The sequence below is a fragment of the Dermacentor albipictus genome, chromosome 5, assembly GCF_038994185.2.
Source record: "Dermacentor albipictus isolate Rhodes 1998 colony chromosome 5, USDA_Dalb.pri_finalv2, whole genome shotgun sequence".
NCBI lineage: Eukaryota > Metazoa > Arthropoda > Arachnida > Ixodida > Ixodidae > Dermacentor > Dermacentor albipictus.
Genome location: NC_091825.1, coordinates 3,444,117 through 3,470,283, shown reverse-complemented (window position 1 = coordinate 3,470,283; position 26,167 = coordinate 3,444,117). Strand labels below are relative to the sequence as shown.

The window sequence follows — 26,167 nt, the reverse complement described above, 5'->3', positions numbered from 1 at the left end:
GCTTAAAGGAACCTTTCTTCTTCAATTTATCACCAAAAGTGATTCCCCTGTGGCTTGCCGGTGATGTTGAAATCCGGGGAGAAGAAAAGTCCAAATGCGTGATCCCATTCGTCGACTGGCGCACGTGACAAGAAACGCGTGCTGTGGTTGGCTACGCGAGGTTCCTGTCGTCTGCTCCGCTTCACAAGCGATGCGACGACGTGTCTCGTAAATTTGTGACTAGTGTGCAACGATGTTCGATCCACTGGGGAAGTTCGCCGTGAGGCACAAGTTCAGCAAAAAGAAGAAGTGATCAGCTTGTAACTTTCAAAAACATTCTATTCCTTTGGAAGACATTGAGAATAGTCCGCCGCCAACCAGAAGAGTGATGCCAAAGCTGTGGGCAATGCCGAAGTAGGCCTAGCCAGCTCACCGTGTGAAAGTGTTCCGGAGAGCGGCCGTGTTTGGCGTGACGCTGCGTGCGGATTTGCTGCAGAGGCAGACGACCTGGTGTATGGACTGGCAGATGTGCATTAACTTTCAAAAAACTGTACTAGTGTCATTTACAAACAGTCATTTTTCTTCACAGCATGTGTACGCTTTCAATAACAGAATAGCTCCCCAGGCACAGGCGTACAAATACCTTGGAGTTATCTTCACGCACAACATACAGTGGTCCCAGCATATTGATCACATCACATCTGTAGCACTAAGAAATTTAGGTTACTTGAGACGAACATTATGTAAATCACCAAAACACACCAAATTACTAATGTATAAAACACTCATTCGTCTTGTATTAGAGTACGCTTCATGCATCTGGAACCGTTATAAAGTGTGCGATATCAACAAAGTTCAATCGGTACAAAGGAAGGCTGTTCGCTTCATTTGTCATCGCTACGATCGTTATTTTTCGCCCTCATCTGCAATGAATTCCTTGAATTTATCTCTTCTATGCACAAGGCGACATATAGATTCCATGAAGCTGTTAGTACATTCAATTATTCACTCAGGCTGTCGACTATCTGATGATGATTACATCACATATGCCAGTGCTGTTCCAACTAGACGTTACCACACCCTCAACCTAAAGCCTTTCTTTGCTCGTACTAACATGTTCAAACAGTTATTTCCCGAGAGTTGTCGACTGCTGGAACGAATTACCCGGTTCTGTTCGTGAATTGACATTGCCTGATTTTGTAGAAGCACTAATGTGATAAGATTGCTTCCCCTTGTTTTTTTATCTATTATATTCAACTGCCTTTGTTTTTGTTTATGTTTGCTCTACTCCACTCCTGCATTAGCCTTGAATAGGGCTGCAGTATTTGAAAATAAATAAATAAATAAATAAATAAATATGTTGTTTTCCAGCATAGCTCCTGTCTCCTGTAATCCGGCTTCGCCGCATGGCTTTATGGCGGCTGTAGATAGTATGCTTGCAGGGTAGTACGAGAGACGGCGCGAGTGTGGCTCTGTTAACGCCTCCTAATGGCAGGGTTACTTAGGCGCAAAAAGGAGAAGGCTGTTCCTCTTTGGCTCGGGATCAACAAATGGCGCGGACGTTCTGCCCGTGTGCCGATCCGTGCTTCTGCAAGACCGTCTTGTGAGGCCTACCCCAGAATAGACGAACATGATCGTTTGAATGCGCCATAAATAGCGTGACTGTACATGCGCGAACGACCAGGCATTGGCGTCCAGCATGGGGCGAACATATTCGCTCGTTATCCGGTTGCGGTGAGTCGGACTTCCGCACAATTTGTCACGTGCCCATCGGCATGTTTTGTGGATAGCAACTTGGCTAGCAGGCATTGATCTATAAAAGGTGCAGTAAATGCCCTTGTGATTGTCTGCACTACTGTGTTGTCGTTCCTTTGTTCCAAGAGCGTGGGTGAGAAACGCCACAAGAGGGAAGACGCATGCCCACCTACTTGCCTCCCCCCCCCCCCCTTTTCCCCTTTGCAAGCACGGGAAGAAGGCATGCGTCAAACCACCAGCTTTCTCTGTTTACTCTCGCATGCTTTCTTTTGCACCCACACGGCACGTCACACAGGGTTGCAATAGGATCTTATCACAGGTGGACTACATACAAAATATGACAGCAAGAGGTCTAGTGTTTAGTGGTGGTACCACAACTCGGGTTTATCAGACGCTGCTCCACTTTGGCGGCCCCTCTCTGTCTCATTGTCCTTGATATGAGAGATACATCACAAACGGCCAGGTGTAATTCCACCACTTGACCATCTGCGCTCAAGGCAGTTTCCGTTTATTTTTTCGGTATTCCTTCGCAGTGACGGTGAAATTTCGTTATATTGAAATCGCCTGTGAACACTTCATTATCTTATAGTTCAAAATACATGGTGTTCTATGGACAAGAAGATATAAAAGTTAAATACTCTCTTATATCAAGATTTAACTGTATGTATTTGTTTCAGGGTATGTCACATTCAAGAAATTGTAGAGCGGGCTCAGAAACATCCAGTGAAGTTTTTTCCCTGTCATTATCCTTATCGCAAGTCTTTTTTCTCAGCTACATATTAAAAATGATGTCACGGTGTGTCTGCATATCTGTATTTCAGTGCTGTCAATTCTGTTTCTAAAGAATAAAGCCCGCATGCCCATAAAAAAATAAGAGTGATTGGTCACAGCGTCCTGCATACATTAGCACCTTCCTTGCGAAAATCAAAATTAGTGACAGTTTTAAATAATAAGAGCAAAATGAGAACAAGGCGAAAGCAGGAGCCAGCGTTTCGACAAGTGGACTTGTCTTCTTCAAGGCGCCTTGAAGGAAACAAGTCCCCCTGTCGAAACGTTGGCTCCTGCTTTTGCCTTGTTCTCATTTTGCTCGTCGTCTTGAAATTCCATCTCCCGCCTTCCCAGTGTTTCCCCATCTAAATAAGAGATAGGTCAGCGCAGAACAGGGATACAAATTCTTTTGAGTTTCAGCGGGCATACATGTTTTATTCTTTATCAACTAAATTGAGAGCACTGCAATCCAGACGTGCAAGTGCCGAGTGATATAATTTTTATCATATTTAGTGGTCTTTCTTTACAGCCTGGGAAAAAGTCTCAGTGAAAGATAACAACTTGGAAAACTTCATTTGGTGTTTCTGAGCACTCTCTACAAATTCTCAAATGATACTTGGGCCCTAAAATTAATGTTATACTGATCAGACTTGATGAGTATGGGCAATGTGCCATTGGTATTACTTGCATACCTGTCAAGTCACCCGGATTTCGATCATTTCTTACGATTGAACAACTTACAAGAAAATCTCTAGGAAACTGCTGTTGCGCCCCATTTCTATCGGCGTCCACTGCTTTGTCTCACCACATTGGCAAAAAGATCTGACCTACTCCAATCCAGTTGCAAGTTCACAGCGCATAGCATCATTATACATAGTTATGAAAATAGTGGGGAAACCATGCATGTCATTGTTTCGTTAACCGCAGGGCTGCGCTTTACGCTGACAGTATTGTTTGGTGCCCTAGTGGCCCTAGTCTCGTTCAGCCAGCAAGTGAATGCCGCGTTTTGCAACTAGCAGCTCTAGAGTCCATTGGCCTCTTCGGCGTCAGCTGTTTTGGCGTTGCGTTTCCCTTCTGTCAGTCGTGTCTTTATTAAGCAAGGAGCGCGAGCAGAAAAAGTATGTTTGACTGTTTTTTAAGTAGTACTCAACCAAAGTCATGTTGGGTATTTTGTACATACCACAAAGCAATGCAGAGTGTTAGCGGCAATTTAGCATGGCGAAAAAACAAGAACATTGTTCCGCTTCTCGGTGTGGCATACCAGGTGTGACACCGTCGGGATCAATGTAGCATCCGTGACCACCGTGCACGCCCTTTCCATTTGTGTTTTGATGTCGTAGTGCTCGCTGTGCATGTTCGTGGCATCTATGCACTTGCACGTAACCCGCGTTCACACTGTGAAATGTCACTAACTTCTTTTCTTGAAGGTTTTGGGACATATTTCACTATTAGTGGGACACAATTCGATTCTGTATAGCATAGCGAAGCATTCCAGCTGGAAATGGAAACTACTGCAGCATTCAGGCATTTGGCAAAGATCTTGCCGTTACAGCTGCAGCATTGGCCACGCATGTGCCGTGATCCATGAAGTTACGTTATTTTGTGACGATTAAGCCTGAAAAGTGCGAAGTTCGAAAAGCAGAATGCCATCATGAACCGTTATCAGCAACAGCGTAAATCAAGTGTCAACGAACGATAACCTCCGAATCTTAGCAGCTTTGCATGGCAGCGACACATTGTGCCATGTTCGCATTGACTCGGGTTACGTGAATATTGACTAATGTTCGGGCAGCTATTGGCTCAAATTGGTCCAAGTTATCCAAATGGCATACACAACCTAGTGTACATAGTGCCACACGGAGAGAACTGCAAAAGAATGAGGGCCGCCACCATAAGTTCCAAGGTTGCGCATGATGGCACCAAGGTGCACAACTAGTAAAACGTGGAATTCAGGAAAAGAAAAAAAAATTCAAGCTGCTTCACCCCAATTAGTCTTTTTGCCATGCATTCCACACAGCACGCCTTTTTCGCCCCTCTACCGTCGCCCTTCCACTCCCCTGACGTCAGCGAAAGGGTACAAGGAAGATGGGAGAGGGATGCACGAGGCATGTCAGGCAGGGTGCATGGCACAATGGCGGGTGCAACAATGTGGAGTAAATCACCCTCGAGGATTTTTTTTTTATACCTTTCAGCGCGGACACCCAGTAGCCAAATTTCATCATCATCATCATCATCATCCTGGTTACGCCCACTGCAGGGCAAAGGCCTCTCCCATACTTCTCCAACAACCCCGGTCATGTACTAATTGTGGCCACGTCGTCCCTGCAAACTTCTTGATCTCATCCGCCCACCTAACTTTCTGCCGCCCCCTGCTACGCTTCCCTTCCCTTGGGATCCAGTCCGTAACCCTTAATGACCATCGGTTATCTTCCCTCCTCATTACATGTCCTGCCGATGCCCATTTCTTTTTCTTGATTTCAACTAAGATGTCATTAACTCGCGTTTGTTCCCTCACCCAATCTGCTCTTTTCTTATCCCTTAACGTTACACCTATCATTCTTCTTTCCATAGCTCGTTGCGTCGTCCTCAATTTGAGTAGAACCCTTTTCGTAAGCCTCCAGGTTTCTGCCCCGTAGGTGAGTAGTGGTAAGACACAGCTATTATATACTTTTCTCTTGAGGGATAATGGCAACCTGCTGTTCATGATCTGAGAATGCCTGCAAAATGCACCCCAGCCCATTCTTATTCTTCTGATTATTTCTGTCTCATGATCCGGATCCGCCGTCACTACCTGCCCTAAGTAGATGTATTCCCTTACGACTTCCAGTGCCTCGCTGCCTATTGTAAATTGCTGTTCTCTTCCGAGACTGTTAAGCATTACTTTAGTTTTCTCCAGATTAATTTTTAGACCCACTCTTCTGCTTTGCCTCTCCAGGTCAGTGAGCATGCATTGCAATTGGCCCCCTGAGTTACTAAGCAAGGCAATATCATCAGCGAATCGCAAGTTACTAAGGTATTCTCCATTAACTTTTATCCCCAATCCTTCCCAATCCAGGTCTCTGAATACCTCCTGTAAACACGCTGTGAATAGCATTGGAGATATCGTATCTCCCTGCCTGACGCCTTTCTTTATTGGGATTTTGTTGCTTGCTTTATGGAGGACTACGGTGGCTGTGGAGCCGCTATAGATATCTTTCAGTATTTTTACATACGGCTCGTCTACACCCTGATTCCGTAATGCCTCCATGACTGCTGAGGTTTCGACAGAATCAAACGCTTTCTCGTAATCAATGAAAGCTATATATAAGGGTTGGTTATATTCCGCACATTTCTCTATCACCTGATTGATAGTGTGAATATGATCTATTGTTGAGTACCCTTTACGGAATCCTGCCTGGTCCTTTGCTTGACAGAAGTCTAAGGTGCTCCTGATTCTATTTGCGATTACCTTAGTAAATAGTTTGTATGCAACGGACAGTAAGCTGATCGGTCTATAATTTTTCAAGTCTTTGGCGTCCCCTTTCTTATGGATTAGGATTAAGTTAGCGTTCTTCCAAGATTCCGGTACGCTCGAGGTCATGAGGCATTGCGTATACAGGGTGGCCAGTTTCTCTAGAACAATACAATCTGTCCACCATCCTTCAACAAATCTGCTGTTACCTGATCCTCCCCAGCTGCCTTCCCCCTTTGCATAGCTCCCAAGGCTTTGCTTACTTCTTCCGGCGTTACCTTTGGGATTTCGAATTTGTCTAGACAATGTTCTCTTCCATTATCGTCGTGGGTGCCACTGGTACTGTATAAATCTCTATAGAACTCCTCAGCCACTAGAACTATCTCATCCATATTAGTAATGATATTGCCGGCTTCGTCTCTTAGCGCATACATCTGATTCTTGCCAATTCCTAGTTTCTTCTTCACTGTTTTTAGGCTTCCTCCGTTCCTCAGAGCATGTTCAATTCTGTCCATATTATACTTCCTTATGTCAGCTGTCTTACGCTTGTTGATTAACTTCGAAAGTTCTGCCAGTTCTATTCTAGCTGTAGGGTTAGAGGCTTTCATACATTGGCGTTTCTTGATCAGATCTTTCGTCTCCTGCGATAGTTTGCTGGTACGTATCCTGCCTAACGGAGTTACCACCGACTTCCATTGCACACTCCTTAATGATGCCCACAAGATTGTCGTTCATTGCTTCAACACTAAGGTCCTCTTCCTGGGTTAAAGCCGAATACCTGTTCTGTAGCTTGATTTGGAATTCCTTTATTTTCCCTCTTACCGCTAACTCATTAATCGGCTTCTTATGTACCAGTTTCTTTCGTTCCCTCCTCAGGCCTAGGCTAATTCGAGTTCTTACCATCCTGTGGTCACAGCAGCTCACCTTGCCGAGCACGTCCACATCTTGTATGATGCCAGGGTTAGCGCAGAGTATGAAGTCTATTTCATTTCTAGTCTCGCCGTTCGGGCTCCTCCACGTCCACTTTCGGCTATCCCACTTGCGGAAGAAGGTGTTCATTATCCTCATATTATTCTGTTCCGCGAACTCTACTAATAACTCTCCCCTGCTATTCCTAGTGCCTATGCCATATTCCCCCACTGCCTTGTCTCCAGCCTGCTTCTTGCCTACCTTAGCATTAACGTCGCCCATTAGTATAGTGTATTTAGTTTTCACTCTACCCATCACCGATTCCACGTCTTCATAGAAGCTTTCGACCTCCTGGTCATCATGACTGGATGTAGGGGCGTAGACCTGTACAATCTTCATTTTGTACCTCTTATTAAGTTTCACAACAAGACCTGCCACCCTCTCGTTAATGCTATAGAATTCCTGTATGTTACCAGCTATATTCTTATTAATCAGGAATCCGACTCCTAGTTCTCTTCTCTCCGCTAAGCCCCGGTAGCACAGGACGTGCCCGCTTTTTAGCACTGTATATGCTTCTTTTGGCCTCCTAACTTCACTGAGCCCTATTATATCCCATTTACTGCCCTCTAATTCCTCCAATAGCACTGCTAGACTCGCCTCACTAGATAACGTTCTAGCGTTAAACGTTGCCAGGTTCATATTCCAATGGCGGCCTGTCCGGAGCCAGTGATTCTTAGCACCCTCTGCAGCGTCGCAGGTCTGACCGCCGCCGTGGTCAGTTGCTTCGCAGCTGCTGGGGACTGAGGGCCGGGGTTTGATTGTGTTGTTCATATAGGAGGTTGTGGCCAAGTACTGCACCAGGGTGGCCAATCCTGCTCTGGTGAGGGAGTGCGTTACCGGTTCTGGTCACCAGGATCAGGCCACACTCCAGGCCTGTTTGTGCAATTTTATCAACATGCGGATTTTTTTTTTTTTTTCATTCTGGTGGAAAATTGCCGGCGCGGGGATTCGATCCACGGACCTCTTTCACGCGAGGCGGGTGTTCTACCTCTACGCCACCGCTGCACGATGAGTAGCCAAATTTAATCGTTATTAATTAACGAGTAAGGTGTATGGCAGCATTGCAGTAAGTGGTTTATTTTATCATAGGAAACATACAAAAGTTGGGAGGGCATCAGCTACTCGTGATATCCTATATATGTTGAAACTGGTATCCTTATCAGTTGGTTTGACTGTATATTGTGGGATTCTCACCCCCGTACTGTTGAGACAAAGGAACGACAAGAGTTGGGGAAACAATCACAAGGGCATTTATTGCACCTTTCATAGATCAATGCCTGCTAGCCGAGTTGCTATTCACAAAACATGCCGATGGGCGCGCGCAAATCTAGAAGCCCGACTCATCGCGGCCAGATAACGAGCGAATATGTTCGCCCCATGCTGGATCCCAACGCCTGGTCGTTCATGCGTACGGTCACGCGAACGGTTGCGCGTTTGAAGGCCTCGCGAGACGGCCTCGCAGAAGCATGGATCAGTGCACACGTGGGACGTCCGCGGCGCTCGCCTACCCACAGCCAAAGAGGAAGCGCCTTCACCTTTCCGCGCCCAAGTAACCCGGCCGTGAGGCGGCGTTAGCAGCACAACACTCGCGCCATCTCTCATACTGCGCTTCAACCACACCGACCGCCGCAGGCACCACGCTCCACAGCAAAGCCGGATCGCAGGAGACTGGAGCTATGCGGGAAAACAACGTATCAGGGGACGCGTGAGAGTCGCGCATCCCTGCAATATTTGAATGTGTTATAGTATGCACAGGTACTTTAGCTAATAAGTTGTTTGCACTTAGAACAGTGCCTTTCTATACATGCTCACAAGTGTGTTCTCTCTTCCTAACAGGATTTTGCCAACCGCTACAGGTCACACAACTCTTCCGCAGGTCAGTTCCTTTGCTTGCTTGCTTGCCCCCCCCACCCCCCTCCCCCTCTCGTAAAGGAAACACTAAGCATGCCTCCTGTTTTTGTGAGCAGGGAAAGGTGCAGCCTGCACAATTTACTATCAGACAATAGAGTCACACTTGCTCTCAAGCGGCTCTTTATCATGGTTGTGCATCACAATGTGTCATTGTACCCATTGTTTGGGATATTCTGCATGTCTTGAATGACTCTGCAATTGGACTCTGCAGTTTGTGGTGCACGTTAACTAACCACTTTGCCAGTTCATCCTGCGATGTGGCTCTGTCTACAGCTAGCTTGTCATGCAAAGTAACTAGCAAACATACAAAAATTCAATTTATTTATTGATTTATCACTTTGCCTACAGCTCCACGAATGTCATTACAATGGGGGGGGGGATAATGAAGAGGGGAAAAATATTACAAGTGAATTGTCATGTGCATAAAACATTGCGATAACACACCCACATGAAAACAAACTCTGCAAGAACAAACCATAGGAATAGTTAGAAAGCAATAATTTTAGCACAAACATAAACATACGTCACAGAGCCTAGTAATTACATATCTATTGCAGGGCCTAGAATACATTCTTTGTATTTGATAGAATCCACTTTCACATTAATTACATTGCCCACATAAATACACTACTGGAGCAACAAGAAAAAGTTATCAAATCTGGTGGTAGTGGGAATTTCTTGTGGTGGTTGGCTCCAATCCGAAATTGTCTGGAGAAAAAAATGACATTACACCTTACAGTTTTGCACCTTATTTCTTTAATTTTGTTGACATGGTCTCGTCGTAAGGAAGCATAATCAGCAGGATGTATCTTGAATGACTCTGCAGCCGTCATGCAAGGGTTGTGGTGCACGTTAGCTAACCCCTTTGCCAGTTGATTCTGTGATGCGGCTTTGTGTCCAGCTAGCTTGTCATGCAAAGTAAGTAGAAAACATACAAAAATTTTGAATTACTAATCACATAATATCCTATTTGGTTTGACCCTCGCACGAAATGCAGTAGAAGCTCGTGAAAATGATCCTGCTTCATAAGATTTCTCTGCACCTATGTTCATGATCAAGAATACAAAAAAAATGGCCCACTACAGTTCCACTTCCTTTTTTTGGTTAATATGTTCCTGGAGAATGCGATCGTGTGACAGGTTTTTGGGCCGCTAAATCCCATGTGATTAAGAAAAGGTGTGAGGTGCGCACCCTCAAGAGCAGTGGGCCACCTGCAGCGCTCGCTCTCCCAGCCCAGGCTCCAGTGCTCGTGGGTCATCGTACATTGCATTCGCTGCTGCTTTCCATTTCGGAGTGCGTGTGCCGTCAGACGCTTTTGATAGGTGATGACGCACTGCCATTCCCTGCTGCAGGTAGCGCAAAGTGAGGGTCGTGTTTCACTCTGGCGGCATCTCATTCTGGTTTCATTCAGCAGCTCGACTTTGTTTTGCTTGCCCGTAGCTGCCTTGAAACACTACACAATAAAAAAACGACAAAACACTTCTGAGGCCACTCGTGCCCCATTAGCTTGATGCACATTGGCATCCCATGCCGCATCGGATTCTCACCGAGTGGACACCTAAAAGCTTCCTGCCAAGATACCCTGCCGGAAAATACTGTTGACCCAGGCTGAATTCAGGGCTAACTAACGTAGGCTTGCCGAAGCTGTAAAAATTGCTGTGTGCCTCTCTGGCCATACCAGTTTGGCGCATGTCGTTGCCTCGTGCTGCAACGTTTGACCTATTGTGAAGGGCTAATGGTGGATTGGGAATAAAAGCAGATTGGGATAGTTATGCATTATACCAGAAAATTAAGCATTAGGTGCTTGGTAATCGCCTTGGTCTATTATATAAAAATGGCTTTCACAAAAAGTCATAGTTTCGACCAAAAGGCAAAGCATCGATTGCAATAGCAAATTAGCAGACAGCTATATGAATTAAGGATAGTAGTTTTATCGGTTGTGCAAACTTGTAATCATTCGCTTACTAACTAAATTCAAGTCACGTGTGCACAAGCAAACGTGAACACATCTCGCTTGATGACTGCGGAAACTCACTGTCAATGCGCTGGAGTGAGGAAGTGTGGCGGCATCCGCGAGTGAATTCGCGCTTTCCTTCGCTGCAACACAAACTAAGCAGTGAAAACTTCGCATGTGAAGCTGTCGGCACTCGGCACTCTGTCGCAGATCGCTTTCAAGATGGGGCCCGTACAGCCGCACCATACACAGCAGCTGCCAGAGTAGAATGCCCCCTCCTACGCTCCCCCCGGTGCCTTTGACAGGGTGAGCCGCCATCGTCGGCTCACCCTGGCATGCTTTCACTCGCACATGCACCATATCGCATGTGGTGACGACGCTGGCACCCTTACACTTTATACGAAATGTCATGGTGACACCAACGACATCAATGCACCTGAAGTGTCCATATAATTGCTATCACAATAATAAGCCACAGTAGTTCATAACTGTGGCTTCTCCGTACGGTCTGTTCGTGAAGTGCATTTATAGGCACCTCACCCACTCTGTTGAGATATTACAAAAAACTGGATTTGTAAAAAATGCCTTGGGCTACTGTTTGAAATTTCTAACTCACTATTACAGAATGCATGTTTTTGTGATTGCTATCACTAATTAAGAATCTACAGGCACTATTAACAAAATTTGCACGTACTAGATGTCCAGTTTCAGTATCAGAGTAACCTGCTTCAAAATTCAGCCTAATAGTAAGTTACTTAGTGGGCTAGTTGGTTGCTGGCTTGATGGGACATGGTTGTAACGGTGCATCTTGGGACGGGATGCAGAATGCACAGTGTTCGCTGCAAGTGTTCCAAGTAAAGATTACGGTGGCACAGGCTGCAGTTGCCGGGACGTGGCAACTGTGTGGCTGGTTTGTATAGAGCACCGCGGCTCTGTTGATTGATTAGTGTGATGCCTCAATATTTCGCGAAATGAAAACACATATAGAGCTTCATGCGCTCAAATTTCGCATTGTGGAATATCATAATCATTGTTCAATTTTTTTTATGCGAAGCATTGTCTGCCTCATTGGTTGCACTTTGCAGTAGGCACCTATAGGTAGGTAGGTTCCTGTCTGCAGTATGAGACGTTGTGAAAAGGGATTTCCAATAATGATAATAGCAAAATTAAAAGGATCTCTTATGTTATCTCTAAGACAACTTGAAGGCCGATGCGTTAAAGTGCCCAAGTGTCGATGCATTGAATAGAGACACGTAACGCGCTCTTCCCCTTTAGTTCGCTTAGTGTACTTTGCTTAGTCAATCCTATTGATTCCAAAAGTCAAGGGTTCAACTACCACCCAAGGTCATGGGTTCGAGTGCCTTAATCAACTCTTATCTTAATTTACTTTGCCTTCATTAACGTCAGTGGGCATGACTCCCATGAAAGGTTCCAGGTTATGGTGTCTTAATTAACTATATAATAAAAACATATGTCCTAATTAATGTCACATTAATTACCACCAACAGTCTAGGGTTCGACTCTCACCAAAGGTCGTAGCTTCAACTCCCGGCAAAGGTCAGGGGTTCAAGTGCTTTGATTTTTTCTTAATTTCTTCGCCTTCATTAACACCAAAGGTCAAGGGTTCGTAGCCTTTTTGTACTTTTCATGTCGTCGGCACATTATAGCTCAAGGTCGACTGACCGATGAGACATGTAAGACTTTCGCCTTAATAACTCTACATGGGCCATACAAGGTTCGGCAATTGTCTTCTGTGCATTCTCTCTGTGTCCCGTCCTCAAACGTGTTGTTATAACCATGTTCCATCTAGTCAGCTTAAGACGTTGCTTAAACAGTTGCCGTTTGGTGCTTCTGTTGGTTTATTCTATTTCGTTGTGGTTTCAAAGTGCACTGCCGTATTTCATTATTCCGCCAAAATTCAGATTGGCCTACTCCAAACTGCTTCAGAATAAAATTCTATCCTTTCCAAATTGCTTCAAAGTGAAATTTAGGCTGCCCTAAGTTGCTGCACCTGGAGGCTTACGAAAAGGGCTCTACTTAAATTGAGGACGACGCAATGAGCTATGGAAAGAAGAATGATGGGTGTAACGTTAAGGGATAAGAAAAGAGCAGAGTGAGTGAGGGAACAAACGCGAGTTAATGACACCTTAGTTGAAATCAAGAAAAATAAATGGGCATGGGCAGGACATGTAATAAGGAGGAAAGATAACCGATGGTCATTAAGTGTTACGAACTGAATTCCAAGTTAAGGGAAGCGTAGCAGGGGGCGGCAGAAAGTTAGGTGGGCGGATGAGAGAGAGAGAGAGAGAAATAAACTTTATTTTGAGACCAGGCTTCTTGAGCCCAAAGGTGGGTGGCCTCCTCAGTCCAGGTAGCCATGGCTCGCTGCCGCCGCCCGAGCCCTGTTCACCAACCGCAGCTGGCTGTCAAGGTCTTGCGTCACCAGCAGAGCCTCCCACTGGTCTTTCGATTCTTCCTCCATAGGTGGGCGGATGAGATCAAGAAGTTTGCAGGGACGACATGGCCACAATTAGTACATGACCGGGGCTGTTGGAGAAGTATGGGAGAGGCCTTTGCCCTGCAGTGGGCGTAACAAGGATGATGATGATGATTATGATGATGATGACGACGTTGCTGCAAAATGCAATTTTACTTGCTCCATAAATTGCTCCTAAATGGTTTTGAGCAGTCCCACCCCTGCTGTAGAGGTAGATGTGGAACTTTAAGGTCATCACAAATAAAGCTGTCCTGCTTGGCAATTTTATAATGTGGGAAGTTCAATTATGATTTCACATCACTTTGTGACTCATCAGCATCACTGGGCTGCAAAAGTCGTACTGTATTTACACAATTCTGAAGCACCCCTGAATCTAACGTGCACCCAGTTCTCGCAAGCTTAGAGTAAAAAAATCAAAGTGCTCTTGAAAATAAGGTGCACCTGGATGTAAACATGCATACAATTTAAAAAATCTATTGCATGTCCCATGTTCGCAGTTAGTGCAGAATTTACCTTTCACAGAAGGGAAGCTCCTTTTCTTTTAATGAAAGCGGGACGTCATCGTCGTTGCCACTTGCGCTTAATTGGCCACAGATACCAAGTGCATGAGGAGGTTTTCTCAAGCAATCACCTTTATATGTGCACTATCACTTTCACGAGATATTGTGTAACTCTGCTTCAGACTTATGGAAATATGCGGCTGAGAGCACTCTGCACAGATGAGCTTGGCAAAGTGGCAGAAACACTGCACGCTTCATGTAACTGCTGCTGGGTCGCGCGACATCTCACGAAGGTGATGGCATCGCCGGAAGTCCTCATAGTCGAGCACTACCCGCCTCAACCTTCACGAAAACACACTCTGCCATCATTTCATGACCGTGATGACGCCGCATGTGATAGCTCTGACGGTTGGCTGTTGCCAATGCCACAAATGCGGTTTTGATTTCGTGTCCAAATGTAATGTGCAGGCAATTTTGAGACCCATTTTTTCAGAAAAAAGGTTCCCATTAGTTTCGTGCAAATATGGGGCATATTTTTTGCCACCAGTTGTGTCAAGTAGTTGTGCTCAATCGCACCTGCTGTGACCACCAGTCTTGTTTTGCACTTTCCCAATTTAAAATGTCAGCTGTGTAACGCACCTTTTCACTTTTGTCAGTAACTAGCATTATTTGAGATCAGGTGTAAGGATTTACGAGCAGCACTTTTTTTATGTCAGGCATTCGTACCACCATGATTATTTACAAAATAGAGTGGCACGCGCCAAGAGTACTACAACACACCATGATGCTGGTGTGCTGCAATGTCATAACCCCCAGCATGGAAACCATAGCCATAGCACACTTTACATGGGCTTAACCAACGCTCAGGCGGCAGTATACCCGGCTGTCTATGTCGGGGATAGGTGCTGGTTGTGGCCCGCCACGGTTGCTTAGTGGCTTTGGGGCTCCGCTACTAAGCAATAGGTTGTGGAATCAAATCCTGGCTATGGTGACCGCATTTTGATGGGGGCGAAATTCAAAAACACTCCTGGTACTTAGGTTTAGGTGCATGTTAAAGAACTCCTAGTCCAAATTATTGCGGAGTCTCCCACTATGACGTGCCTTGTAATCAAGTTATGGCTTTTGCATGTAAAACCCCGTAATCTAGGTGCTGCTTGTGATAGGCAGTGGTGCCATGGGTTTAGAATACGACAAATCGTAGCGCAGAAAAACAAGGGACGGACAGAATACATGTGAACGACAGACGAGTGCTCATCTGTCGTCTTGTTTCATCTGTCCATGCGTTTTTTTATACGCTACAATTTGTAATGATGTTGAACCACAAGGCCAGACACCTACAATTCCAAGGTTTAAAAGGTTTGCTGTGGCATTCTAGGAAACATACGTTGTGGTGCACTTTTGTTTTATGTGAAACAGACAGTTTGAACATGGATTCACTAACACTGCACTAAAAGAAGGCCCTCGTTGGAGAGTGCCACATGCAGAGGAAGAAAGCGCCCGCATCACTGTCATAAACTGACAGTGGTGCAGGCAATCTGTTCAAAACAGCATGGAAGGCTGGGCTTACTTTTGAATACCAGTGCTGTTGCAGTTGTGAAATGTCAGCAAATTTCCAGTGAAGAAGGCGTTGACGATAGGCTGGTTGGGCATTGTGCACAGTGGCTTTCCCTTGGCACTCTGGTGGAACTGCCTGCTATCTGCATGGCCAGCGTATGCATCCGACTGCCTGCTTCTTGCACTGCAGTGCATATTTTTGCTGACGTCTACTGACATAACAGCTGCGCATCCAAGAACAGTGCCTCCTTAAAGGCACACACAGAGGAGAGCTAAGCTCAGCCGGCTGGTAAATTCGTACCTCATAACCTTTACGATTGTTGCCCATTTCTAGTACGTGTTAAAGATTGTTGTGTTGACACGAATCTTTGACAAATTTGACAAATTAAGACAAAAACAAAAGAAGACAAACACAGTTGCAGAGTAATTTTTATGGCCCAATTTTCCGGGCGCATTGCTAACATGGGTGTTCGCGTGTGGCAGCAACACCACTTGATAGAACTGATGCATAACGGCAACTGAACCTTTGAAAGCCATTACATGAATATTGCTTTAATAAACTTCATAAGCATTTTCTGCAGCGCACGTCATTGTTGCTGCACAGTGCAGAGTGCCTGTTCACAGAATCCCTGCAGGACAGTCTGCATATTTTTAATGAACAGTAGACATTGAATAATCAAATAGTTTTAGTACTCTCAACAAATTTCAGTATCTTTTGCCTCCTACTACAGTGTTTTTCTAGTTCTAAGGTTGACAGTTCTCTAGTGTAGACGCCTGGACGCCGAAAAAGGTGGACTCACCATCCCGGCCCTGGGAAAGTGGATGCCCAGTGAAGCTGTGGAAAACCGTCACTAAAACAGCTGAGGGGGGTATTCTTTACAAGTGCTAAACCATTATATGGCCCATGAAGTGAGAAATCTGGCATTAACATCCAATGGTACCAAAACACATGTGACCAAGTGGTGGCGTCACATTTGACATGATGACGTAGCGTGATTATGTCATCATGTCAAACGTTGTGTGATGATGTCATCACATCAAAGGTCATCGTCACGTCAAAGGACAGCATCACGTCAAATGTTGTGTTACGTGGTAACGGCATCGTCATGTGACCCCATTGTCTGATACGTCATCACGTCAAATGTGATGTCGCGCGATGTCACTGTCAAGTGATGGTGTCGCCTAATAACGTCATGTGGTGCCTCTTATAGAAGCACCACACTGTCCACTTCCCTCTTTCTCTCACTGTCTCCAGAATTGGCCCACATTTTTGTTGTGCACACTGCCACAAAAAAATCCCGACCAGCTAGAGTCTAACACCTTCGCTCTAAAAAATCCAGTCCTACCATGAGTCGAGGCATGGAAGGCTGGTGTCACTGCCGCCTTGGGGTTCCCTTATTGGCTCCCCATGAGGATGGACAGTGGCTAGCAGATTAACAAAGATTGCATTGCATCCCTGAGGAACCAGGTAGGCAACGTTTTGACAACTCAGTGACACGAAGGTATAACTTTAGAATCAATGACATCATATTGACAAAAAGGTGTGGCTGCATGCAAGAGTGAAACAAGGGAAAAACTGTCCTTTCGTTTTTGCCACAAGTAATCAACATTTTCCTGCTAAATGAATTACTGAAGCGTCTTCTGTCACCAGCCTAAGCTGATGTGATGTCCCCTCTTTGGTGCCGCTGTAACTCTCTGCAAATCTTGAAGGGGGGTGAAGGAGGCCGTGGGATGCATTGTGCTGGTAGGTGCAGTTGTTTGTTGTTGGCCTGATTGTTGCCTGCTCATTCTTCACTGAGGTTCTATGCTCACTTTATCATGTTCGGGTGTCGTTTCACATGGCACAACATGCTCCAGTGTAGCCATAGCTTCTCTGACTTGATGTGAACATGCCAACGAATTTGTATGGTGGTTTCCCTGAACATGATTGGTTGAGAGTATGGCCCCAGAGTACTTTATGCCTGGCTAGAAATTACTGGTGACTCAGGATGTGCAACTGAACCAAGTTGTATTTACTATGTGCAGTCTGCTTCCATTTGTCAAATCTATGTGCAAAAACTGTCACGTTCTCTGTGCTCCTTTAATTTGTGCAGATGTCTATGGTTAAAGGGGCACTAAAGGCAAATACTAAGTCAAGATAAAGTGATAGATTAGTGATCGAGAATCTCTAAGGTGTCAATATTATCGCGAAATCGAGGTAAATGCAGGACATGATTAGAGACTCTCCTGGGACATTCAAGCACTTGCCCGATGACGAAAGCACACCTCAATTAAATTCCGTCACTAGTACTCTACTGCTCATTGCAAAAAACAACCTCGTATTATATTATAAGATTAAATAAAATACCACTTGTCCAGTTCCATTTCATGTTTAAAAAAAAGATCTCATTTAACTTACCGTTGACGACACGGGCGGTCGAAAGGTTTCGTTTTCAATCGACTCTGTTCCGCCCGCACTTTTGCATTTCAGTACTTTCCTGATTGCGTAGTGCTGCACTGGTTTTGCTGGCTCTTGAAACTCACACAAACTGCAAGTAGCAGAGAATTCAACTTCCATGTGATGTTGCGGGATGCCCAAATGGTCTACGCCACTTGACCAAGAGCACCTACAGCAGCGAATCCACAGATCTGTCTTGGCTCGGTGCTGCTGTCTGTCGGTCGCCGTTTTACTTACCGACGGCAGCAAAGGGCGGTGATAGCGTACGCAACGTCACCACTCCCCCAGTTGGGTGGCGGGAGATTTAAATTTTGAAAAAGGTATTCGGACCCTTCAGATTTAATTTTCTTGGCACAAAACAAGCATTGCAAGGTTTCTCTAAAGGTGTTTAAACAGTTTACGTTGACTTAGCATTTGCCTTTAGTGTCCCTTTAAGGGGAACACCACAGCAATATTGGCAAACTGTCCACAATATGTCATCTTGCCACCCATTATGGGTGGCTGCAGTTGTAAGACTTCCTCTGTCAATGTTCGAGGGCTGGCTAAAGATACTGATCAATTGGATGCAAAAAACGCAGAAGCCTTTGAATCAAACTAAGCAGCAGAAGGGAAAATTGTGCGAGCTGTAACTACCCTGCGTTATGTAACACGTGACGAACTTACCCACCAGTCCATTTGCTCAAGGGCTCTAAGCCGGGCCAGTTGGTTTACATTCATTATGGTGAAACAGCACATGTGATGTGACCTGACATCTTTTAGCTGGTAGTACCGGCATTCCACTACTACATGAGCAGCGGGAAAAATGAGTGATAGCAGGAGCTTGCCACATTGAAGCTAAAAGGACTTAACATTTTAAATTTTTTTCAACATTTGTATAGTGTGCATAGATGCATAGACAAGTCAAAAGCACAAAACTAAATTTTGCATTTCCCAGAAAGCAACTAGATGTCGGCAAAAAATTGTAAAAGGGTGCTAGACAAAAGCGCCATTCTCATAGAAGGTGCTTTTTCCCAGCATTGAAACCATGTCACAAGCACGCTAGTAAAACCATAAGAATCAGATTTTTTAATATGGCTAGCAGAAGTGACAAAAAGCAATATAAATGAAAATTCGTTGCCCTGAAAGAGCTTATTTAAAAAAAAAAATCTGAAATTTGTTACATTTCTTGAATGTTCTAAATGTTGATCTTCTGTGTCTATTATTTGGAGCCTCATATTCTTTAAATTTGCCCCATGGATAGTTCTCAAAGTCACAAATGAATAAGGAGATTTTTCGCTGGCCTAGTAGATTTAAAAATCATTTTTTTAAAAATTCATTTCTATTAATTTGCAAGTTTGTCATTATTTAAAAAGCAAACCACCCAGTTTTCTATTTTCTTTTTTTTTTTAATATCACACATAGCTTTCCTGTGCAGCAGAAAGAGACTACGAAATGAGATGTTGCACCATTTTTTTCGTGTGGTGTTGCGAAATGTGAAGTTTGCTTTTACCGTCATCTGAACTATGGTTAAAAAAGAAAAAAGAAACATCTTGTGCAGATCCTCATTGTTTTACGTCTTTGGGTAAGGTATGTGGGGTGGATGGAAAGCATTACTGAGCATATAACCTTTTCAACTATACTTGGACCGCTGAAAAGTGACTTTACATCCTTGCTTGTGTAATGTGAGCCTGAAAGAACCAGGTTACCAGTGGGTGCAAATGTCCTGTAAGCATTAAAATTGCTCTAGTGATGGAAAGACATAGGAGAAAAGAAAAGCAGCAAAGGCATGAAATGGAAAGGACCAAAATTTGAAGCTCAGGCTTGAAACGGGGAAAATAAAATCACGAATTTGCAAACATTTAAAAAATGTGCTGAATTTCCATTTATTTTTAAAGATGTCTGCTTCCTTAGGATCCTGAATCGCCTTATTCTTTGTTACCTCTGCTAACTAGGGTAAAGACGAGTCAAAATTTCTTCTCACCACTGTCAACCACTTTGAGTTTACAAATCGTAATATTGACAGAAAAAGTTGACAAACATGAGCTAACTATCAACAGAAGTTCATTTTCAGTGACTGCATGTTTGTATTGAAAATTGTTTGCACTGAACAAGTGAGAGTTGAAGCTAGGTAACTTTGCAAAAAGTTGAACTTTTATGAAGCTCTAGATGAATTTCTGAATTAAAAAGGACGACGTATTGTTAAACAAGAAAGCCCACAAACCTAAATGCCTTCTACAGTTATTGTATGGGAACAGGACACTTGGCAGAAACCGCTTGCATATTATTTACAAGAACATCTTAATCTCTTAAAAATGAAAAATGTGTTTGTTAGTAACGGCAGAAGTTCTAGATTTTTAAGCTTTAGCTGTGACGTATGATTTGATGTTTTTGCTGTTGATGTCGAACACCTTTCTTACTCACTACTTCATGACGAATTGCTGATTGCTGTAGAAGAGTACACTGGTGTGTCAGTGTGTATCTTTACGGTGTATGGAATTATGAAATAAATTAGAAGTGTGAAATGTACAACGAGTTCTTGTGTCTCGTGGAGTGGCCCTGTGCTAAGATGCACATTCTATTGCCTCTTCACCGCCGTGTTCCTGTTTCTCGATTTTGATGCCGAAAGCATATCCTGTGTTGCCAGGTAGCCCTTATTTGTGTAGCAAGTGTAGAAGTCTACTTTAGTGTATTTGCCAGAGAGCTGTGCTATGTAGTTTTGTACTAGTGCTGTGAGCATGTTTGATTTAAAGGAAGGAGAATTGTGGTCCCTCTAAATATTTTTTTTTTTTAGACAACTGTCATGCCTGCTTCATCTTAACATTGACTTCTCAATGGCCATGAAATTGGTGGCTGCAAGCCTTAGAGTACTCCAAGTTCTACAGGACAATGTTCCTTGGCACAAGTTGAAAGCTTTAGTGATGATGCAACAAAAAAGCGTCTATGCTTGCATTTCACTTGCTACTTGGTGTTGCTTAGACAAGCTCAAGAAATGGAAGGTGCCTCGATGCGCATGAGGAAACGGCCCTGTAGCCTGAATGATCAAAGTCTTGTGCGAATGACAAAGCTGTGTAATGCACCCCGGCCCCTTTCTCCTTCCTCTGAGGTAGCAGCAGCAGCATGCGAATCTTGTTGCATGACCTAACTGTGGTTGCCTGTGGCTGCGTGCACGTGTCCTGGCAGAATCCTCGCCGCAGGCCGCACGCAGCTTTTGGTGCAATGGCTTCCCGTCCCTGTCGTACTCCCCTCCGCCCCGCGGGAGCGCATCCAACCCTTCGTCGTCATCCCACCACCTGACCCTGCCCCACCCATCATCGGGGAGCGCCTCCAAGCGGCATGCCTTTGCATACGCCTCGCAGAGGGCGCCACCGGGGGCATCGGGAGGTGCGTGTCTTGCAGCCGGCCTCCGCACGGCACTCGCTGTCACTGTGCGTGCGTGTCTGTTTGAGTCGCAGTCACGTGGTAATTATTGGACAAAGCCAGGGCATAGATGGCGGAAGCCATAGCAGAACTTGGGGATACCGCAGAGGAAAAAAGAATTGGCTTTTCTTGGGGCACCAACACGTGTTTGTGGGGTACAGCTATCGCCATCATCTGTTTGACCGGTAAGGTACCCTTAGGGTCAGAAATAAAGCAGTCAGGTGAAAGCAGTACCGCTCATGTGTGTGTGTATGTGCAACTAGTGTGTACTCTTGTGTAAGGGCTGCACTCATATTTTACAAGTGTGCACCTCATTGGGATGCAGTGATATCTCCACACGATGTATGTCAACACAGCACATGGAGGCATATTGGTGTCCTCTTCGGTTGCATCTGCAGTTGAGCGTCTGTTGGCAGGAAGCTTCCCAGCTCAAGCGTTGATGTCGTCATGAAATCTGTTTCTCAGCTTCCAGTTCCTTCACACTTTCCACTTGCTCCACGTTTTGTAGAAGACGACTTCTGCTGTGCACCGTCCAAGCACTACCCTGGCACACTGTGTAATAAGCTTTGGTGGTACCTGCAACAGTTGAAAAGTGTGGAGGTGTTATGTGCGGGCTTTATGTGTGCGCTCCTGTACAGTCCACACCCAAACATACCTTAAGATATTCTTCTCACTTTGTTTGATTTACCTAATTATCAATGCAACAAATTCCATGTCTAAAGGGACACTAGAGGCAAATATTAAGTCAAGCTTAAGTGATAGATCAATGCTCGAGGACGCCCAAGGTGTCAGTATTATCGCGAACAATGTTTTAGTAATAGAAAAATTGGGGTAAACGCAGGACACAGTTTGCGGTTCAGCCAGGACATTCAAGTGCTAGCTCGATGACGAAAGCACTCCTCATTTTATTTCTGTCGCTAGTACTCAACTTCTCATTATAAAAAGGTAATTGCATTCCGTTGTAAGACTGAAGAAAATGCTACTTTTCTAGTTCTGTTCGATGTTTAGAAAAAATCATTCATTGACGTTACCCTTGACAACTGCGGGCGCTGGAAAGGTTTTGTTTTCGCTCGACTCTGCACCACGCTCGCTTCCGTGTTTCAGTAGTTTCATTATCGCACAGTGCTGCAGTGGTTTTGCTAGCTCGTGAAACTCCAACAAAATGCAAGTAGCAGAGATTTCCACGTCTATGTGATGATGCAGGATGCTCGAATGGTCCACGCCACTTGGCTTGGTTTGGCTTGGCTTGGTTTCTCCATGGTCGCAGGTTTGTGTTTTGCACAAAAAACCTTAGCACCCTCTGCAGGGCGCCGTTTTACTCACAGACAGCTGTAAAGGGCGGAGATAGCATATTTGACGTCACCACTCTTTCACTCGGCACCAAGCGTTTTGAATTGCGCCAATGTTATCCGCACCCTTCGGACATGATCTTCTATTAGGTGGTCTTTTCTTGGCCCGAAACAAGCACTTCAAGGTTTCTGGAATGGTATTTTAACAGTCCACGTTGACTTAGTATTTGCCTTTGGTGGCCTTTTGAGGGATCCGTCTGTAAAAGACTTTTGGGTACAATGGATAAATATTGGGGCAAATTTTGTCTAAATGGTGTAAATGCAATGTAGTAACACAGCAAGTTGGGCTAGTTGGTTTAGATTCATAATAAATGTCAAGAGTGCGAAAAAAGGATAAAGGCAAGAAAAGAGCATTCACCCATTCTGCTTTCTTGTCTTTGGCCCTTTGTGCACTCTTGGCAACCTCTTTAAATACAATGTGCTTTTACACAGTGACACATGCATGTGGCAGTACACTGCACGCAACAATTTCCGGCCGTTAGTGGTATGTGGAAAAATCCACTTTTTCTTAAGAAACAAACACATTAGCGGTAAGCTTAATTTTGATGGGGACAAAATGCAAAAACGCCCCTGTACCATGCACAGGGTGCAGGTGAAAGAACCCCAGGTGGCCAAATTATTGCAGACTCCCCCACCACAGCATGCTGCACAGTCGTATCATGGTTTTTGCTCGTAAAGCCTCGGAATTTAATTATTTTCGTAGTTTGTTTGTTTTGTTTGTTTGCTTTGACTCGCACTGCCACCATGGCAGCTGCTCAAGGTTACCATGTGCAGCCCCATGGTCCTGATGTCACGTCGACTGCATTGCTGCACAGCAGTGCGATTGCAGCAGTCAAGAAGTGCAAACTCAGATGGTGAGCAGCAAGAGAAGGCTCATGCGGCAAGGGGACTCGGAGAAGGAGAGGCCAAGAGAGCAGGAATGTTGCTTCTCTTGGCTTACTCAGGGGGCTCACACCCAATCACACTATTTAAACTCCAGATGTCTGGGTGCTTCTAATGAGTCTAGTGAGTGGCAAAGTGAAATCAGTCATCTGCAGAATCTTGGTTTCAACAAGTTTGTGCTGCTTAGAAATGTCTGAACAAACCAGTGGGGTTTCTAGCTTCTTTGCAACTTTTGTTGGAGAACCCCTCCAATCACTTTGCCAGTACTTAATGCAAAAATAGTATTAACAGTGCCTTTAGGCTGCTCAAGACATATTTAATGCAGAGTGCAAGGTATTGTGAAGCTCTTAATTAAAATTTGCATTCTCCCAACTGCTTCATAATACAATAACGTGCTACAGGCTGCTCCAAAGTTAGAATTTGACCGCTCCAATCTGCTCCAGAATGAAATTTTATCTGCTCTAAAAATTGCTACAAAATTACTTTGGGCATTCCCATCCCTGCTCTCTCCTTATGCATTGAAAAGATTGCCCCTTTTACCAGGAACTGCGAGCCTCTGTCAGGCTAGATGCAAGCCAGCATTGTTCACGAATGTTTCCCCATATATGCAGAATACCTGGGACACTACAATAGAGGTTTAATTTGCACGTCAACCTACTCTCACCCCCATATTCAGAAATGCATCTTGACTTGAAGCCCGTGCTTGATTTAAATGACGCCTGTCATGGACACGCCAAAGGAAATGTTATGAGTGTCTTGGATGCATTCACGCCAGGCGTCGTTTAGATCAAGTCGAGCTTCAAATTAAGATGCATATATGAATACAGGGGTCAGTATACAGTGTGCTTCATATTTGTACACACATTTTGCTCACTCGAGCACACCTCTGAGTGTTCTCCCCCCTTCTCCCCCCCCTTCAAGTTGGTGTTGCTCTGGAATGCATCACCCTGCACGTAATGCTGTCGTTATTTGTTAATAGCTGTCATTATTGACATTGGTACCTTGTTGCACCTTATGTGGAAATTGCTTGTTTTGCATGTGCACTTAGCTTTGGCCACCACTGAGACACAGGCATGTCACCTTGTTCAGGATGGCAAGCACTTCCTCACGGTGACCATGCGTGAGGCCTGGAAAGATGATCTATTCACAGCCTAGCATCTGTCACAGCATTGCAGGTTGCACTAGTCAGAAGGGAGGACACGTTTTGCATACACTGGGTCAAAATGTGTAGCACTAAGGGCCAAATGAGTGTTTCAGCAAATACTTTCTCTGCAAGCACTTTAGACCCTCATTGACGGCAGTTGCGATATAATTGGAAGTGTTGACCTTCTAATAGTAGCGGGTTGTGCACTGGCAATAAAGAAAGCATCCAGAGTCTGTTAGACAAACGTGTGCAACATCGGCCTGCTCGGTGAAGTCCAGTAGTGTGCTTGCTTTGAAGGAACAGACTGTGCTGGTCACAATTTTCTGATCGGTCATAGTGGATGAAGAAGGCTCGCTGCAAAGGGGAGCACTTAAACAAGTGTTGTGGAGTGAGAGAAAAAAAAGGAAGGGAGGGGGGGGGGGAGCTTGTTTAACACAAGCTGCTGCATTGTGGGACGGCCTGTGGAGTGGAGATCCCGTATGCTTTGCGGCTGGAGCAGGTCTGGCGCCACCACAGAGTGCGTCCAGTCCCAGCGGCAGTCCAACGCGGACGCAGAGTGCTCAGGGCTCGCCAACTAGTGCTCACAAGACGTGCCGACCGCGGGCTCGATCGGCCGACGAGAGCTCCAAAAAGGCCATCACAGTGAGTGTGTCTGGCCATCACAGGGCCAATCTTTCTTTCTCTCTTCTTTTGAGGCCTTAGGATAAACTTTGTATTCTAGTCTACCACAAGTTGGCAGACTAGAAGTGGCAGATTATGCATACTTTGCTAGGCTTCAGTGAAACTTCAGTGTGCGCATTCATAGGCACAATGTTTACTCTTGTAAAGCCCACACGGCCACTTTGGGGTGTGAAATTTTGCAAGAAAGTTTCTAAACTATCGCGCCTATCACATACCGGTTAATTACCACCAGCCACTACAAAATGACACTAGCCGGTCTCAAAAAAAAGTCAGTTGCTGGCTGTAAATGTGTTCGTAGTTAGCCGCCAGTGGTTGCACTTATTTGAATAGCAGTCTGAGCGCAGTTCAAGGCACGAGTGAGCAGCCGTAAGTTTGCCTTGTGTAAGGCCCACACCTAGTAAAAAATCTGAGAAGGAAGTGCAGGCCTCACGTGAGTAAACACGGTAGTTGCACCTCCAGTCCCTTTTTCCGCCTCTGAATTTGTGTGTCTATCAAAAAGGTTCTTTCGTACTGCGCCCATTGGGCATCATTAGCCCGCTAAGGATTGTTTGAAATGCCACTTTTGAGACGTTTTGCGCCGCTCACCGACACACTGCACTATCGGACATGAAAAAGGACAACTATATTTTTTTCTAAGCAGTTTGCTTTTTTCCCGTCAAGCTGCAATGTTTTAATGCGCTCTGAAGTTTCACGAGCATCAAAGTAGAAAGTGAAAATGACCGCATCCAGGAGCAGCGTGCTCGCATCGAAAGATCTTGCGATTCCGCTGCGTCTGCGGCTGATTTTAGCGATGGATCGCGCAGCAGCGAGTCCCAGGGTGCTGCCTTTTCGTCAGACTTAGACTCTGAGAGGGACGACGACGCATACAAACCCGGAACATCGGCGGCCGCAGCCCGGCACGCCAAACTGTGGTGCTTGCAGTTAAATTTTTGTAGTGGAA

General features: G+C 45.0%; 1 protein-coding gene across 5 annotated transcripts in view; it reads left to right on the top strand.

The window, feature by feature from the left end:
* Window positions 1-26,167, top strand: part of Raf (Raf oncogene) — a 275,768-nt gene that overhangs the window by 76,459 nt on the left and 173,142 nt on the right. For 4 of the 5 annotated variants that reach the window (XM_070538212.1, XM_070538214.1, XM_070538213.1 and 1 more), the window contains 3 exons: window positions 8,759-8,798; window positions 20,935-21,135; window positions 25,046-25,188. In XM_070538212.1, the coding sequence (XP_070394313.1) occupies window positions 8,759-8,798; window positions 20,935-21,135; window positions 25,046-25,188 (384 nt within the window). The remainder of the gene's footprint in view (window positions 1-8,758; window positions 8,799-20,934; window positions 21,136-25,045; window positions 25,189-26,167) is intronic. The other variant, XM_070538215.1, reaches the window with a different exon arrangement.